The following is a 16,627-nucleotide window of genomic DNA, read 5'->3' on the forward strand; positions in this document are numbered from 1 at the left end:
ACAAATTGCATGGAGTTGGGAAGGGTGGGGTGTAATGGAAACAGAATTAGGAAGAAGACTGTGGGGATAGATGTGATCAAAGTACTTTGTATGCATGCACAAAATTCTCAAAAGTTTAATAAAAAATGTATTATAAAAAGCAGTACTAGGAGAAGCTGACACTGCATATACTCTGAGGGGACTGTAAGTTCCATGAGTCCAGAGGTCCTATCTCTCTTGTTTCCAGCACTGTTTCCAATGCCTAACATGCTGAATCATAGAGGAAGCACTCAATAAAAGCTCCAGGATGAAGACTCATCCCGGGCAGCCATTATGAGATAGTGTAGGATGGGTAGGAGTGGAGAACTAACCTGCTGAGGGAAAAGCCTGGACTCGGCAGGACAGGAAGGTTATAGAGAAGCAATGAGAACACGGGAGAGGCAGAGAAAGAAACACGGGGTGGGGCAGGGAGAGGGAGAGAGAGAGAGAGAGATGCTGGTGGGCCTGGGCACCACTGCCTGCCTCCGCATCATCTGCTGTATTTAAACCAGTGAGAACCTGCTCCCTTTCTTGCAGCCCAAACAGCCCAGGCTAGAGCAACAGAACATTGTTGCATCCTCACGGGGAAGTCCCAGTGTCTAAACACCAATAGCTACACAAGTTGCTCTTTTCTTTCATTCACTTAGTTTGAGGTTGCAAAATGAAGAGAAGGAGACTCCCCCAGAGTCTTGGAGAAATGATGTCATCAGGTCTCCTGTCTGGGTTGAACATCCCTTGTTACATTTGGGGTGAAAATATCCTTCAAAGGCTCATGTGGTGAAGGCGTGTGGTCATCACATGGCAGTGGGAGGTGGGGCTAAGTGGAAGGGAGTGAGGTCACTGGGGCGTGTCCTTACAGGGATATTGGGAGCCTCCTTGTTCCCCCTCTTCCCATCTCCTCTTGCTTCCTGGGTACCACGCAGTGGGCAACTTTACTCTAACAAAAGCCTCTCCATGGTGCTCAGTCACGGACCTCAAAGACTGTGCAGCCAAGCAAGCCTTTTCTCCCTTTAAGCTGCTGTCTCTGGCACTTGGACAGAGAAGCAGAGAGGTGACTGATAGCTCTCTGCTTCCCTTCTGTAACAGAGCTGTTGTTCACTTCTGGCTTAGCTGCAAGGCAGAGGCTCAGTAGCTGAGGTTAAGTCACAAGGCAATACCAGCACCAGGCAGAGGACCGAAGGGAGATGCAGCAGATTGCGCAGACTAGCTCTGGGCTCAGGCTGATTATCCCACAACTTTGAGCATCACTGTTCTTCCTAAAATAGAGGAAGCAGCATGTAATTCTCATAGTATTGTTAGATGTAAAAGAGGCACCCATCACAAGGAACCCACCCTGTGTGCTATGAAAGTTGAGGGCCCTACTGTGTCTGTAAAACCCTACAATCCACAGGGAATTCTCCCATCTTTTAACTCATGTGAACCTCATAACAAATACGCAAGATTTGCAAAGTAGAACCTAGAACTCCCATTTTACTGATGAATAAACTGAGGTATAGATAGGCTGAATACCTCAGTTGGGGAAAATGGCCATACTCCATTCCAAGACACAGCATCTTCCTTCATTGCCTCCTTCAGCACAAGAGGATAAGGCAGAGCCAGGTGACTCCTTAGGCAGGAAAGTTGCTGTGATTCAAAGCTAGCCTGGGCTACTTACTTAGCTCTGGACCAGCCTGTGCTACAAAGTGAATGCCTATCTCAGTGGTGAACTACTAAAGACTTGAAGGGAAGGGAAAAGGGAAAGGAGAAGGAAGTTAGAGGGGGAGGAGGAAAGGAGGGCGGGATGGAGGGATGGAAGAAGGTACCAATGGGTAAGCTGCCTTTACTCTGGCTGCCATTCTTTCCCGATCATCCACAAATCTTTGTCCAAGTATTTGTATAAAAATGTCCAGTATGTGAATGAATGAATGAATGAATGAATGAATGAATGAATGAATGAATAGATGGATAAATCGATGGATGGATGTATTACTTGGTGAATTAATATTCTATCCAATTCATGGTCACAACAAATCCTAGGAGTTTCATCTGGACTGAGATTCTCATAGGCCTTCCTGGTATGTAACTCTCTCCCTCCCCTGAAGACATTGTATCGGAGGCCTGGCACTTAGCACACACCCACCACCAACTCTTCCTCTGCCAGCCTACCCATTCTACGTACTGGTTTCTGCAGTTTCGTACTCGCTGTCTCTGAGAAGCTCAAAGATGTCCACTTCGACCTTGGCCTTGCCCAGCCTCTCTGGTGCGCGGTTGATACGGTTCTTGGCCAGGGTGATGGAGAGCCGTTCCCCTCTGCTGCACTCCATGGGGTCATCCAAGATAGCAGCTGTGGGCAGGTAACCATATGGAGACAGTTGATATGCCACCCACCACCATTGCCCATCCATCCCTCTTCTCCACCCGCCCCACACTGCCACTTCCCTTTTCCAGTCAGCTTCCCAAATCCCTCTCCACTTCGACATCCACAGAACTCTCCAGAGTGAGTTTGCTGCATGCTTCAGCCTCTAGTCACAGACAGCAATGAATTCTATGGCATAAGCATCAGGGGAACAATGCAGTACCACAGCCGGCCACCAGGGGTCCTACCTGTCTGAGGTCCTTGGGCCCAGGTGCCAAAATACCCTCAAGAGACAGGGGCACAGAAAGGAACTTGCTCACTATCCTTTTGGAAATGGAACTCTAAGTCTACAAGAAGGTCCCTGAGGAAAGATAAGGCTGTGCATTTGTGAGGGACAGCTGTGGGACCAGGGAAGCAGTGACAGTACCGTGGAATGCTCACACTCCAGTCTCTGGTGCCCATGAGCCATGTGTCCCGGGTGAGCTATGAAACTTCTCTGAATATTTTTTCTTCACTGAGCACTGGAGTAGTAAAGGCGAGCTCAGCAGTTAGTGGAGGGATTCAGTTCAGGTAATGGCTGTTAGGGACCCATCATCCGGACTTAGCCAGTGTGGGTGACATGGAGAGGTACAGTCCCAGTAGCGGCCCAGCCTCAGGATGCAATGTGAAGGGAATCGTGGAGAATCGGGTGTAGCCGCTGCTCCACCCATATTAGCTATTGGGTCTGTTTCTTTACTTGAAAAATGAGGAGGAAAGCTCCTCGTGAGCCTACTGTGAGAAGTACATGAGATGGGACATACTCAATGCATCTAGTAGGCACTTGCATCTTGTAGGCACTACTAGGTCTTGCATCTAGTAGGTACTCAATAATGCTAGCCACAGAAATTCTTATTTCCTGGGGGATCTGAAAACTGACTTTTTTTAAATTTTACTTTACTTTATTTTATTTTATTTTATTTTATTTTATTTTATTGAGTGTATGGTGGAAGAGTGAAAATGGGTCAAAAGGGAGGAAAGGAAGGAGGGAGGGAGGGAGGGAGGTCGGTCTTTCCCATGCTGGGAAAGATCTGTGCCTTGGGAAGGAAGGCAGCCAAACGGGTTAGTGTGTAGTCAGTCATGGTGCTTTATCCAAAAGACTTTGGTTCTGGCCTCCCATTTTATTCCCAAAGGGCAGTCTGGGAACCCTCTTCCTCCATGATTGTTTCCCACTGTGGATGGAGAGTGTGTGTGTGCGTGGGTTATGAAAAACAGAAGGCAGGAGGAACTGGCCAACCTCCTTATCTTATAGACTGTTCGAATCTATCTTTGGAGAAAGTATTCCATGGCCACTGTGTGCTCCCTGAGATTCGTGTTTACTCCTTCAGGTTAGTCCAGCCTTGAGAAGACTTTGAAGGTACAGATAGAACCAGAGGCTGCTGAACACCTCTCCCAAAAGACTGAAAACTGACTTTTATGTAAACACTTGCAGCAGTTATTCACAAAGACTAACGGGGGAAATGCTGCAAATGTCCATCAACCGAGGGGCGAGGAAGACAATGCTTTCCTCTTGCGGTGGAACTATGACTGTTTAAGAGGAGGAAGGAAATATTTCCACACGTGGCAATGTGGATGGCCCTGAACAACATTATGCCAAGCAAAATAACCCAGACACAAAGAACAACATATCATCGGATGGGTGGGCCTATCAATCCAAAACTATCTAGACAAAGTGAATCCATAAAGACGCAGATCAGAGGAACAGTTGCCTGGAGTTATGAGACAACTGTGAGCGTAGTAAAAACCACTGAACTGTATGCTTTGGGTGGGTGAGTTACGCGGGAGATGAATTTTAACCTCAGTAGAGTAATTATAAAAAAGACAATCCAACATAGCGTACTGGCTAGTTTTGTGTCTACTTGACACAGCTGGAATTATCACAGAGAAAGGAGCTTCAGTTGAGGAAATGCCTCCATGAGATCCAACTGTAAGGCATTTTCTCAATTAGTGATCAAGGGGGAAAGGCCCCTTGTGGTTGGGACCATCTCTGGGCTGGTAGTCTTGGGGTCTATAAGAGAGCAGGCTGAGCAAGCCAGGGGAAGCAAGCCAGTAAAGAACATCCCTCCATGGCCTCTGCATCAGCTCCTGCTTCCTGACCTGCTTGAGTTCTAGTCCTGACTTCCTTGGTGATAAACAGCAATGTGGAAGTGTAAGCTGAATAAACCCTTTCCTCCCCAACTTCCTTCTTGATCATGATGTTTGTGCAGGAATAGAGACCCTGACTAAGATACATATCTTTCAGAGGTGAAGGAAACACCCCTGCCTCATGGACCTGAGTAGCAATGACCAGGTGAACGGGGTGGGGCGGGGGAGGGGGTGTTCCTAAGTTCTCATTGGCTTTCCATCACTGTGACTCTGAAGTCATCCCTGTACCTAAAAGGCCCAGGCTCCACGTTTTCTGCCCTATGTACAATCTCACCAAGAAAATACCAGGACACGGCAGGGAACGTGACAACGCATTTTTCCCCAACTTGAGGATTTATTTATATGCACGCTCCCAGTGAACAATGTAAACTCAATTTCACATTCACAGTGTAGGCTCGAGCATGCAGAGAAGGTGAGTCCCAAAGCCCAGACAATGAGGTAGACACATTAACTAGAAAAGCACACATGAAGTGGCTGGCCACCTGTAGGGGCGGCCAAAGAGTTATAAGTGGGAAGACCTAAAAGCCCTCCCATGTCCACATTGCTTATGAATGGGAAAACTTGGGATGTTCTGACCTGAGTCAGTGTTCATGTTATAGTCTCATATACATGAGACTGGTTCAGGGGACAAGACTCGGAATGAGACAGTGCCATCAGAATCAGAAATGAAAAGAGTCACACTGTGTCACACTAGGATCACAACGTGAGACCATAAGGAAGCTGTAATAGAAAGGAATGATTCCCAAATGATGTCCCTTAAGGGCCTTTCCTTCTAAAAGCAGACAAGTGATGTGTCGCCCCGTGCCAGTGGTGACCGTCACAATTTCACATAAGATTTGATACTAACAAACAAACTTCACAGTGAAAATTATATAACAACAGCTAGACTGGCCCCAGAGCAATGGGAAGCAATCCAGAACAACAGGAACTGGCAGTCCAGCAGAGTCGTGCGCAGGAGACCCTGGATCCGAGACAGAGCTGTGCTGTGTACTCAGCAACACTAGTGTGCTTAGTGGCCATGTTACAGTCTCATCCTCAGCCAGTGTCTCTTCTTTGTGTGGGACAAGAGGGAATGGTTCTCATGAATCTGGTGACTTGCCCATGCTTTCAGAGCTGGCAAGCAATGGAGGAGGAAGTGGTCTCAGGTTGGCTTGAGCTGTCTTCTCCGGACTTAGGCAGAAAAAAGAAGGTGTGGCAGGCAGAGATCCTTCATCTTATGGGAGCTTTCAAGGAAGCGTCACCAAGGTAAACCAACCCTGAGACGCTAACAGCGACAGGCAGGATCGATTCTAGTGCTCTGATCACCCCAGGTGATCTCTCTACTTCCCAGCTCCTAGCACACACCACACCCTAATGAGATTTTCCATCTAGGAGCAGACATCCTATTAACTATTAACATCTACTAGATATTTTATAAATTACTTGTAATAAATTAATCACTGAAATAACCTCCCCCAAAACATTATAAGGTTTAGATCTGAAGTGTGCCCCAGAGACTGGGTCTACTGAGATCTATCGGAACCTCAAGAGGCAGACTATAGTGGGAAGAACTTGGGTCACTGAAGGGTGACAATAATCCTAGCTGCCCCTTTTCCTCCTTCCCTCCCTCCATTCCTCCCTCAATTCTTCCTTCCTTCTTGGCCACCTTCTTGGCTTTCTCCGCTACCATGATAGAGAGCCTCATCATGATCCCTAAAGCAAGAGAGCCAAGCAACCAAGAACTGAATTGCTGACTCCACAGCCTGAGCACGCCTTTCTTCCTTTAAGTTGATTGGCCTCAGGAACATTTTCACAGTGATGGAAAGCTAACACCAAGTCCATACCCTTTGTGAACATTAGAACTTAGGAGAGTCTGCCCTGAGTCTCACCGGCTTTGCCGCCACTCCATCACTACATAAATGGCAAAAATTACAGCCGTGTTACAAGAGGCAGCACGCATCTAAGGCTCTGCTCCGGATACAACTGCGTCCATACCTTCTCTTCTTTTGGAAAAAGATGTATCTAAGCTGTGTGCTACCCCGTTTCATTACCTCTTCTTTGTTGCTCTTTTTTCCAGTGCATTTTTAAAGCCCTAACTCCCAATATGATATTTGGAAGGAGAGCTTTCAGGGGTTAATTGGAGTTACGTGAGGTCACAAGGGTGGAGCCCTGAACTCATAGAATTAGTGTCCCTCTCAGAAGAAAGAGCAGGAAGCGCAGTCACTTGCTCTCTACTCTAGGAAGACCCAGTGAGTTGACCCGACCCTCTAGTATAGCCAGGAAGACAGGCCTCATTAGCAATAGACTCGACCAGCCCCGTGACCTCAGACATCCCAGCAAACACGGAGACATAAAAGTTCTATTTTTAAGCCGCTCAGATTGCAGTCTTACTGTATTGCATCCTATGCTGATTAAGACAATGTGTTCATAAAAACTGGGATGTGTAGGACCCCAGCCAACTGTGTCACACACTGTAAACCCAATACCCAGAGACCCATCTAACATGTTGAGTCAGAGGAACAATAGAAGGAGGAGAATGTGGCAAGCTGATGTTGAGTCCTCTTCTTCCCTCCCCATGAACCCTTGGGGATATTTGACAACCCTATTCCCCATGCCCGCTCCCAAGCCCCACATTTCACTAAGACTTTGGATCTTGATGGCGATGAATTACCAACAGGGAAGAGGCTTGACTGGGTGTGTTGTTGGCATCAGACATATCAGAACCAGGATAATTAGCTTGAAAATAGGAACTAAATTCTAGGGCTATGAATGCCAAACACAAGGTGGAGACTCAGGCTCTTCTGAGATGCTGAAGGAACGTATCCCCAGCAGGCGGTTACCAAGCAGCACACTGGCTCTTCAGTAGTCCCAGGAGAGGAGCCAGATGGATGGAAGAGAGCAGTGTGCTCAAGACTTAATGTGCAGCGGATGCTCCTGGACCACGCTGGGTCCCTCAGGCCCAGCTACCGGGCTAGGCCAGATTGTATAGCGTTCCCAGCTGCTGCCAAAGGAGGAACAGTATGAGCCAGCACATCCTGTGGCCCTGGGGACTGTTCTGGGAAGGAGTCAACTAGTAGCCACGGTGAGGCTGAGGGGGTCTAGACAGCAGTAAGAGCAGGGCCGGGATTAGGAGACACATGTCTGGACTTCTTCTGTCTGCCCTTTTATCAAACCCTGAAGGCCGAGTAGTGCCCGGCGCTCCACTGGCCCGGCAGGATTTAGCACACCTTCTTTATGTCAAGAAAGCCTTTGCATTTACAGAGAGCCTCTCGCTCAAACCCCGGGCATTATGCTCTCGGCTGAGCTCTCTCCCCATCTGCAGTCTGAGGCCCCTGACAATGGAAAGGCAGTCCTGTGACAGTGCACATCCTGATGTCAAACTCCCCGGCGCCCTCTCATCCCTATGTGTGTCTGCTTTGGACAGGGTGACTCCCTTTGGGTTGGTGGGCCTGGCTCAGCCTACGATAGCACTGGTTAGCTCAGTGCTAGGAAGTGTGAGCAGGCCTGTATGTATAGTTCTGAGACACTTGAGGATCCTCCCAAAGCATTGGGCGTTGCCTTCGGCTATGCTAAGCGGCATCCTCACCGTTGGAGCCATTGGAGCCGCCTCGCTGTGCTATTCTTTCTCACCACGGACTCTTCTCCCTACAGACTCATCTTTTCCTGAAGGTCCTCTCCGACTTCTAGGTACCGATGCTCTCTTCCATAGATTGCCTGAGAACCCAAACAGCTCCCTGGCCTATTGGCAGAGACTTGGCTCCCCATCTGTACTTCTGCGTGTCTTTGGCTGATCATGCCTTAAATGCCCAGATAATTCTTCCTTCCTGCCTGCTTGCTTCCCCAGAGTGCTCATCTCAATTGTACTCCCTTCCTTTGAGCTCAGTGAATCTCTCTGGGTGCCTATCTGTGGCCTCTCTTCTTTCAGCCCTTTGAGGGAGTAGGCTGGCCGGGCCTGACACATCTCAGATGAATAGATGAATCTGAGCATGTAGTGCTTAGGACCGTGTGGCTATTGAGAGCACAATAGTGCATGATCCCCTGGCTCTTCATCCTCGGCAGCAACTGTAGCAAAGGTTGGTGGGGTGGCTATATTGGATGACACCAGGATCGAAGGCAGCTCCTATGCATGCGTAGGCACAGCAAGGGACCCATTGCTACCTCTACTCAGCTTCATCTTTCCAGGGATGGCAGCGTTCTGTTCTCAGTTCCTGTGGGAACTGGGGCAGGGCTTGCCTTCCCTGCATGCATTACTGAAAGCTTGGGAGTGACTCCTCAAGCATGGATGCTGGCTACCTTAATCTCTAAGTTCCACCAGAAGCCTGCCACAGAAGATTCTCAGCGCCTCGGTGGCTCTCAGCCCTTTAAGGAGGAAATAAAGAAGGTTTACTGGTGAGCCTTTATAGGCCATATCTATAACACTGCTGATAGCTGTTTGGACCAACCCTTTATGGCCCTGTGCTAACAAGAAGAAGAGATGTGTTGAGCCCTGGGGAATCGGTTACCTTTGCTTCCCAGCTGCTAGCCTGCAGCTCCAGGTTCCCAGATAGGGTGATGGTCCTGCCCCTCGTCCATCATCAGCTCTGTCCTCTTATTGCCCTCCATTTCCTTGTTCCCACTCATCTTTTCCACAGAAGGAAGCCTCCCTCCACACAAGTTGTCATACCTTTACCCTCACCTGCATCCCCTCTTCCAAGACAGTCTCCATCCCCGCTCCCTGCCTTCCTCCCCAACAGCTCTACCTGCCTCATTTCACTCTCTTTGATCCTTCCTGCCTTCAGTGTCTTCCAGATGAGCTTGTCTCAGGCAGCTGTCATAGCCCAAGCAGACAGAACTTCCTGTGACCAGATGGGCCATGTGCCACACTGGCCCTAGAGCCAAACCCAACAGGATCCTGATCCTGTAAGTGTAAAGCCAATAAATAAATAAATAAATAAATAAATAAATAAATAAAAATAAAAAAATTCACAGACAACACTCAGCAGAGTGAAGGGCTTTTAATGCCCACAGGGAGGTGAGCACACAGGGAGGTGAGCACACAGGGAGGTGAGCACACAGGGAGGTGAGCACACAGGGAGGTGAGCACAGCCTCCTAAGATACTCGTACAATACTGGCTGATCCTCCTCCTCACCCACAGTTCAAGCCAGGCTTATTGAATGATCCTCAGTTTTCTGAAATCAGCTCAAAGTACCCCAATATGCTCACTGCAAGCCACCTCTGGCCCCCCACTTCACTCAAACTGCACACTATGCCAGTGCCAACAAGCATCACGGCAAAATCAGGGGGCACTTCTGATCCCTTGTCTAATTACATCATAGCCAGCATTGTTGTTTATGATCACCCAGGTGCTACTCTGAGAACATCAAATATATGATCTCATTTAATCCCCATGCAATGTGCAATTTATTATTCTGTTTTAGCTTGAGATAAGTGAAAAGGGCACGTTAGGCAATTTACCCAAGATTGCACGGCTCATAGTGGCACCTGGGGTCTGGCCCCACTTATGGGAGTGCCCCTGCCTTGGCTGTTCCTGGGCTAAGGTTCTTCGTAGTCAAGCCCTGCTCCCCTTGTCTCACCAAGCCCCTCAATCTCATTTTCTCCCAGGAAGCTGTTCTCTAAGGACTCTACTAATTTTCTGGCCATTTGTGCAGGTACCCTCTGCTCCTGCCATCTTTTAATGCAGATGGACCCCCCAGAGTCTCTGCAAAGCCCCTTTTCTGTCTTATTTACAGGAGCTTCCTAATCAATGGATCTCATTTCCAGCCACCTCCCTGGGGAGGAAACACATGCATGCAACAATCTGTTGGCATCTCAGGTAAATGTCTAAAAAGCATCTCAAGCCGGGCAGTGGTGGCGCACGCCTTTAATCCCAGCATTTGGGAGGCAGTGGCAGGCAGATCTCTGAGTTCGAGGCCAGCCTGGTCTACAGAGGGAGTTCCAGGACAGCCAGGGCTACACAGAGAAACCCTGTCTCAAAAAATCTAAATTAATTAATTAATTAATTAATTAATAAGCATCTCAAATGTATCAAGACCCAAACTAGGAGGATGGCAAGATTGCTCAGTGGGCAAAGCTGGCAAAGCTCTTGTCACACAAGCCTGAGAACCTGGGATTGATCAGCAAATTCATATGTCTTAGTTGGGATTCTACTCCTGTGATAAGAGACCACAGCCAAGGCAACTTATACAAGGGTTTAATTGGACCTATGATTCCAGAGTGTTAGAGTGTACAATAGTAGAGGGAAGGCTGGGGTGACAGCAGGGAGCTTCCTTACATCTTGATTCACAGGCAGAAGGTGAAGGAAACACTGGGAATGGCACTGCTCTTTTGAAACCTCAAACCTCATTGACTCCTCTATCAAGGCCACACCTCCCAATCCTTTCCAAACAGTTCCACCAACTAACAACCAAGTATTCAAACAGATTACTGTATGAGGTCATTCTCATCCAAACCACCTAGAAGAGAACCAATGCCAAAAATGTTGTCCTCTGACCTCCACACAGATGCCGTGGCATGCACACTTGTCACCATTACACACACACACACACACACACACACACACACACACACACACACACACATCTTCTAACAATGTTGTCTGTTGTTCCTTCATCCCAGCTACCTTGAAGATAGTTACTTAGCTGAGTCTTATGGGTATATTCCTGTAATACCAGCTAGCCAGGATGCTGAGGCAGGAGGATTAGAAGTTTGGGGCCTGATTGGGCCACAGAATGAGTTCAAAGCCAGCCTAGGCAACTTACCAAGACCCAGTCTCAAAATAAAGATTAAAAACAAAAATAAAAATAAAAACAGGCTTGGGGTGTACCTTCGTGAAAGGAGACTTCCCTGGTGTATGTAATCATGGCATAGCTGATGAGACCTGCCACCCCCTTAGACTCTGCTGCCCTACGTATTCCTCTCAACCGTATTCCTCTCAACCCACCACAAATAGTAAAATGTTGATGATATGTCATGTGTGCATGCATACACCACACACACACACACACACACACACGAGAGAGAGAGAGAGAGAGAGAGAGAGAGATGCATGTAAGCACACATGCATACTTGCCCACAGACATGACCATGCAAGCACACCTGTGCTGCCATGTACCTGCATCCCTTTGGTCCCCACTTTCTCTGCTTTCTCATCTTTGCTTGCTGGTTCTGCTCACTCAGGATAACTCCTAGGACACCTCCTCCTCCAAGAAGCCTTACCCTGAACGTAGTGGCTCACCAAGCACAATGGCCAAGCACTCCCAACAGGCTCTTACCCTGAACGTAGTGACTCACCAAGCACAACGGCCAAGCACTCCCAACAGGCCCTTGCCTCTTGTAGTGCATTTTAACCAAGGTTTCAGCCCTTAACTTCCCTCATCCGTTCCTTCTAACCTGGTTCTAGGCACCCCATCTGGCATGGGTATACCCTTTATAAACATCTGAGCCAAATTAACTTTGACTTTGGGGTTTTACTAAGGAAACTTCTGTTAAGATCATCACTCTGTTCTATACATGTCTTAAGAAAAAAAAAAGTGATTTTGATATTGGTACAGTGAAAAACATTGCCACACTGCACTGAGTCAAAATAACCAGCTCCTCACACAGTAAAGGCAGACAAGAACGTCAAACTGCCATGTGTCAAAAGTAACACAAACTGGGCTGCAGACACAAATGTAAACCCCAAGGCTGTGAAACTTCGAAGAAAATCTGCATGACCCCAAGTTAGAATAAGACTTAGGCAACAACCCGTGAAGTAAAAACTCAGGAAGTTAGACTACATCAAAGCTGCGTTTGTCTGTTCTTCCAAAGACACCATGGACAGGATGACTTAGACAAGGAGCAACCTGGGAGAAAAATGTGTGCAAAGCAGATCCTAGACAGAGGCCTCACATCAAAAAATCACAAAGACTTTCAAGACTCAGTAATGCAAATTTTAAGTCAAACCAAATTTAAACAGACATTTCACAGAGAAGTAATACAGGTAGGTTAATATATATATATATATATATATATATATATATATATATATATATATATATATATGCTCAGTACTAACAGTAACCAGTGAAATGCAAGTTAAAACCATAATGAGATGCTACTACAAGCCTGTTTGAATGGCTGAAATTAAAAGGCTTGACCATACTAAGTGTTGGCAAAGATACCCGGCGATTCCCATTCAACCACCCTCTCCTGCCCTGATCCTAGTTGTGAGTATTGCCAGGGTCTAATCTTCAGTTTTCCAGGACTTGGACACTTGGACACTTGTATACTTTCCCCTAAGGAACCTACAGGACTGGGGGTGCAGCTCAGTTAGGAACACACTTGTCTTACAAGCACAAGGGCCTGAGTTAGATCCCCAGAACCATGTAAAGAAGCAGAACATGGTGGTCCATGCTTGTAACCCCAGTGACAGAGACAGGCAGATCCCTGGGGCTCCCTGCTTAGCTAGCCTACCTTACTTGCTTAGTCCCCAAACACATAGAGACTCTGTCTCAAAAACAAGATGGATAGGGCCTGAAAACCAGCATTCAGAGTTGTCTGGCCTCCACAGGCACACATGCCCACGCACACACAAACATGCATACATGCAGAAAGAAATAACATCTTAATTCTCACACCAGATCTCAATTACCAGCCCCTGGGTTGTTATGTACAGACTCAAGTTCTCAACCACACATGAGACTCTTGCTTGAGCTACCACTAGGAAACATTCCCTTAGAGCGTATTGAAAATTCTGTGTCCCAGTGGCACCCATTACCTTCACATACAATCAGAGGCTCATTCATGCCTCTCAGACTTAATTAAAGAGTGCAGTTGCTCACACAGACATTCCTGGCAGAACTGGCTTGCACTCTCCCACACCCTTTGCCCACTCCATCTGCTCAGTCATTGAGGTCAGCCACTTCCTATGGCTCTCTCTCCCTGCTGTCAGCTCTCAGTCTCTCCCCTGACCCGCCTCAGTCTCCCTCACACCAGTGTAGATCCCCTATCCTTAACTACCTCTGGATCTAATATGCCTTTCCATGATCAGGTTCTACTAAATTCTGTGCTCACACAGCTGTTTCTAGACCATCCCTGCTGAACATGGAACAGGTTACAGGACTTTGCACTGTGGTTTTGTTTTGGTTTTTGTTGTTTATTTTGTTTTTGCCCAGGTTGTCTCTTCCATTTGGAAAGCTCTTGGATTTTCCATGTCCATATCCACATCTTTACTGAACAGCACCGTATTCTTGCTTCCCACCCAGGGAGCCATGATGAGCTCCAGTTGAACGGATCCCCTACTTTTCAGATCCTCCCAAAGCATTTGTGATGTGAATCATTAATTCTGTCCTTCATCATGAACTTTGTAAGTAATACAGGAAGTTAGTGCATTCATTCAATCGTTCCTATATTTAATTAGTTCATCAAAATCTATCAACCAACTCTCTTAGTCAAGGTGATGTGTATATAGGGGATGGGATGCTTCTGATTCATATGTGTCCAGAGAGAGACAAAGCTACGTAAGCAAATGGCCACAAGCCAACAAGGAAAGTGAAAAAGCAAAGTCATTTATGCCGCAACTATGCCACAGGTATGCATGTCCCAGAAAATCTCAAGCCAGGGAGACTGGGTCTTTAGTTCTCAAAGAGATCCTGGGGTCTGGAGAGGAAGCATGTCATCTTTACTCTATATGGAAGTAAGGCATTCTTAGGAAGGTAAAGGAAAAGCAACTCTCAGGTGGGGAAACTCCAAAGAGAGATATCTATCTAAGGCATGCATACATGTTACGTGGCTACTGACTACCTAAGTATCTGTGACTACCAGGCTTCACAGAGGAGACAGCTATGAAAGTAGTGGGTGAGCCTTTCAAAGAGGCAGAGAAGAAATGTGTCAGGTATGGAACCCCCACCCCAAGCCTAAGGAAGCCTGGGGTGCCTCATCAGAGAGACCTGGAAAGAGGTCACATGAAGACTGTCACAGCATGGGAGACTTTATAAAGCCTCACTAGAGGCTGGAATGGTGCCCTAAGATGCTGGGGAACAGCCCAAGGACTTTAAACAGGTCATGACATGGCAAGGTTTGCATTTCAGAGCGATTGTTCTTGTAGGTATACTGGAGAGAGAGTGGAAATTTGATCTGAAAAGATCAGTCTGGGTGCTATTTTAAAAATCCAGCAGAGGGAAATGAGGTCAGATATGAGGGTCAAGGCAAGGAGAGCTGAAAACATATGTTAACCTCCCCTGAGTTCAGGAGACCAAGGACAAGCTTTAAGGCTTAAAAAGGTGAGGCAGATCCAAATGATGATTATGAGGTGGGATCAGTAGGAATCCCTAGGGACAGGGTTATCATTGAGTTCAATATCGGATGAAGACTCGGGGGAGGGGAAACAAGGCCAGAGACATTGGAGACGCCATACTTGGGGAGAGTTTGGAGGAAGGCTGAAAAACAACGTTCTGACCTGAGAACTTACTGGGGCTAGAAGTGAGATGGACCAAAGATAATAAGAATCAAGGATTCCCCATGAGGCTTGGCAATTGGCAGGTCTCTGGGGACTTCAGTGGAGAGACAGGAGCAATGCTTATATGGTATCAGGTGTCTTGGGACAACTTGGGGGCAGGGCACACCACACTTTGCAAGGACTCAGGAAGCTATGAAGGCAAGGACTTAGAAAGAAGAAGTAATTGGGAGGAAAGCTGACCATGGCAGAAGAAAAGGAGCCTTTTCTGAACAAGCCCTGTAAAAGGCAGACAGAACCTAGAGAAGAGTAAAAATGGCATGACAGAGGGGACAGTCCTCCGCCAAGATGGCAGTCCATAGTGCCAACCCAAGGGCCTTTCTCTCCTTCCTGTTAACAGCCCCCATCACCCCTGATAATAACTAGATGCATGGTGACCCAGCTTAGATGAATTTGACAGCCTCCTCTGAGCTCAGAAGACCTGAGCTGACTTTGCGCTCACAGAGGTAGCTGAAGGCTACCGTGGCATGCAGACCACCCCTTTGTTCTCTTCTCTTTGTTCCTGGAAGGTTGCGGTGACAGAGCAACACACACAAGCCACATAGTTGATAACAGCAACATTGATGATCATCTCCATCCCTGAACTACTGCATACCCTAGGCATGTGTGCAGGAAATATACATCTACATTTGAGGGACTGCATCTTCTGGTTTCTGTCCTACTGCGGCTCAGCCTCTATCCCGCCTCAGGGCTACCCAACAGGGGGAAAAAAGCAAAGCCTCTGCTGGTGTTCTAGTGGGCACTTTGTAAAAGGTCAAAAGAAATGTATGAGATTATGAAATTAAATCACAAGTACTATAATGCCAACATCCAATCAATAAAAAAAAATCATTGAGATGTTTTATATCTAGTGTGTGTGTGTGTGTGTGTGTGTGTGTGTGTGTGTGTGTGTGACACATCTCCAATCAGGCCAGTACACTTCAAGAGCTGAAACAGATAGCTCAGGTCTGAGACTAATAAACACTGCAGCACCTTAAGTGTTTGATGGGAGGGGAAGTCAAGAGAGACCGAGCAGGGAAGTTTACATTCTCTTGGAGGAGAAGCAATATCTTCATCTCCTGCAAGCCAGAGTGACAGGGGAGGTGGCTACAGGTGAGAGCTGAGAGCAACTGCTCTGTTAATAAATGCTTTTCTGAGTCCACTTGAAATGTGGGAGAGGCTGACGTGGCTCAAGGCACAGAGCAGGGCAGGTGGGTTTCAGAGCTCTCAAGAGGAACTGGCCGTTGTTAGGGGAGGTAATGGCGCTCATGGCAACAGAGCGAAGTGGTGGGGTGGGCTCTTTCCATTGGATGGGAAAAAAAGAGTGTATCCCAAATATATATGTACAAAGGATTTGACCAGCAGATAGGGATATGGGGGATGTGTGACAGATCCTGGGACATACTGAGAACCAGGCATTGTGCAAGCAAGGTCCAGGAGGATAGGGACAGGCGGCTGCTCTCAGAGAATCTAGAGGTGTGGCTTTAGCAGCATGAGTCAAGTCCCCTACCTCCTTCTGGAAAACCAGAGGGCTGGGATCTGTCATGACACCAAGAGAAACAGTGATGTTGGTGTGGAATGGGAGAGAAGTCACTGAGGGGTGGGTACCATGATCTCCACAGCTGTGGCACAGGAGAGGGCT

General features: G+C 47.4%; 1 protein-coding gene across 12 annotated transcripts in view; it reads right to left on the minus strand.

Moving 5' to 3' along the window:
• Grik4 (glutamate receptor, ionotropic, kainate 4) overlaps positions 1 to 16,627 on the minus strand; it is a 426,819-nt gene that overhangs the window by 167,575 nt on the left and 242,617 nt on the right. For 9 of the 12 annotated variants that reach the window (XM_017313104.2, XM_030244014.1, XM_030244015.1 and 6 more), the window contains one exon: positions 2,177 to 2,341. Coding sequence is in view for 8 of the 12 variants with exons in the window: in NM_175481.5 (NP_780690.2) it covers positions 2,177 to 2,341 (165 nt within the window). In the remaining 4 variants the exon portion in view is untranslated. Of the gene's footprint in view, positions 1 to 2,163; positions 2,342 to 16,627 lie in introns of all 12 variants that reach the window. The other 3 variants (XM_030244013.1, XM_030244016.1, XM_017313102.2) reach the window with 1 other exon arrangement.

This window comes from Mus musculus, chromosome 9, assembly GCF_000001635.26.
Source record: "Mus musculus strain C57BL/6J chromosome 9, GRCm38.p6 C57BL/6J".
Taxonomy (NCBI): Eukaryota; Metazoa; Chordata; class Mammalia; order Rodentia; family Muridae; genus Mus; species Mus musculus.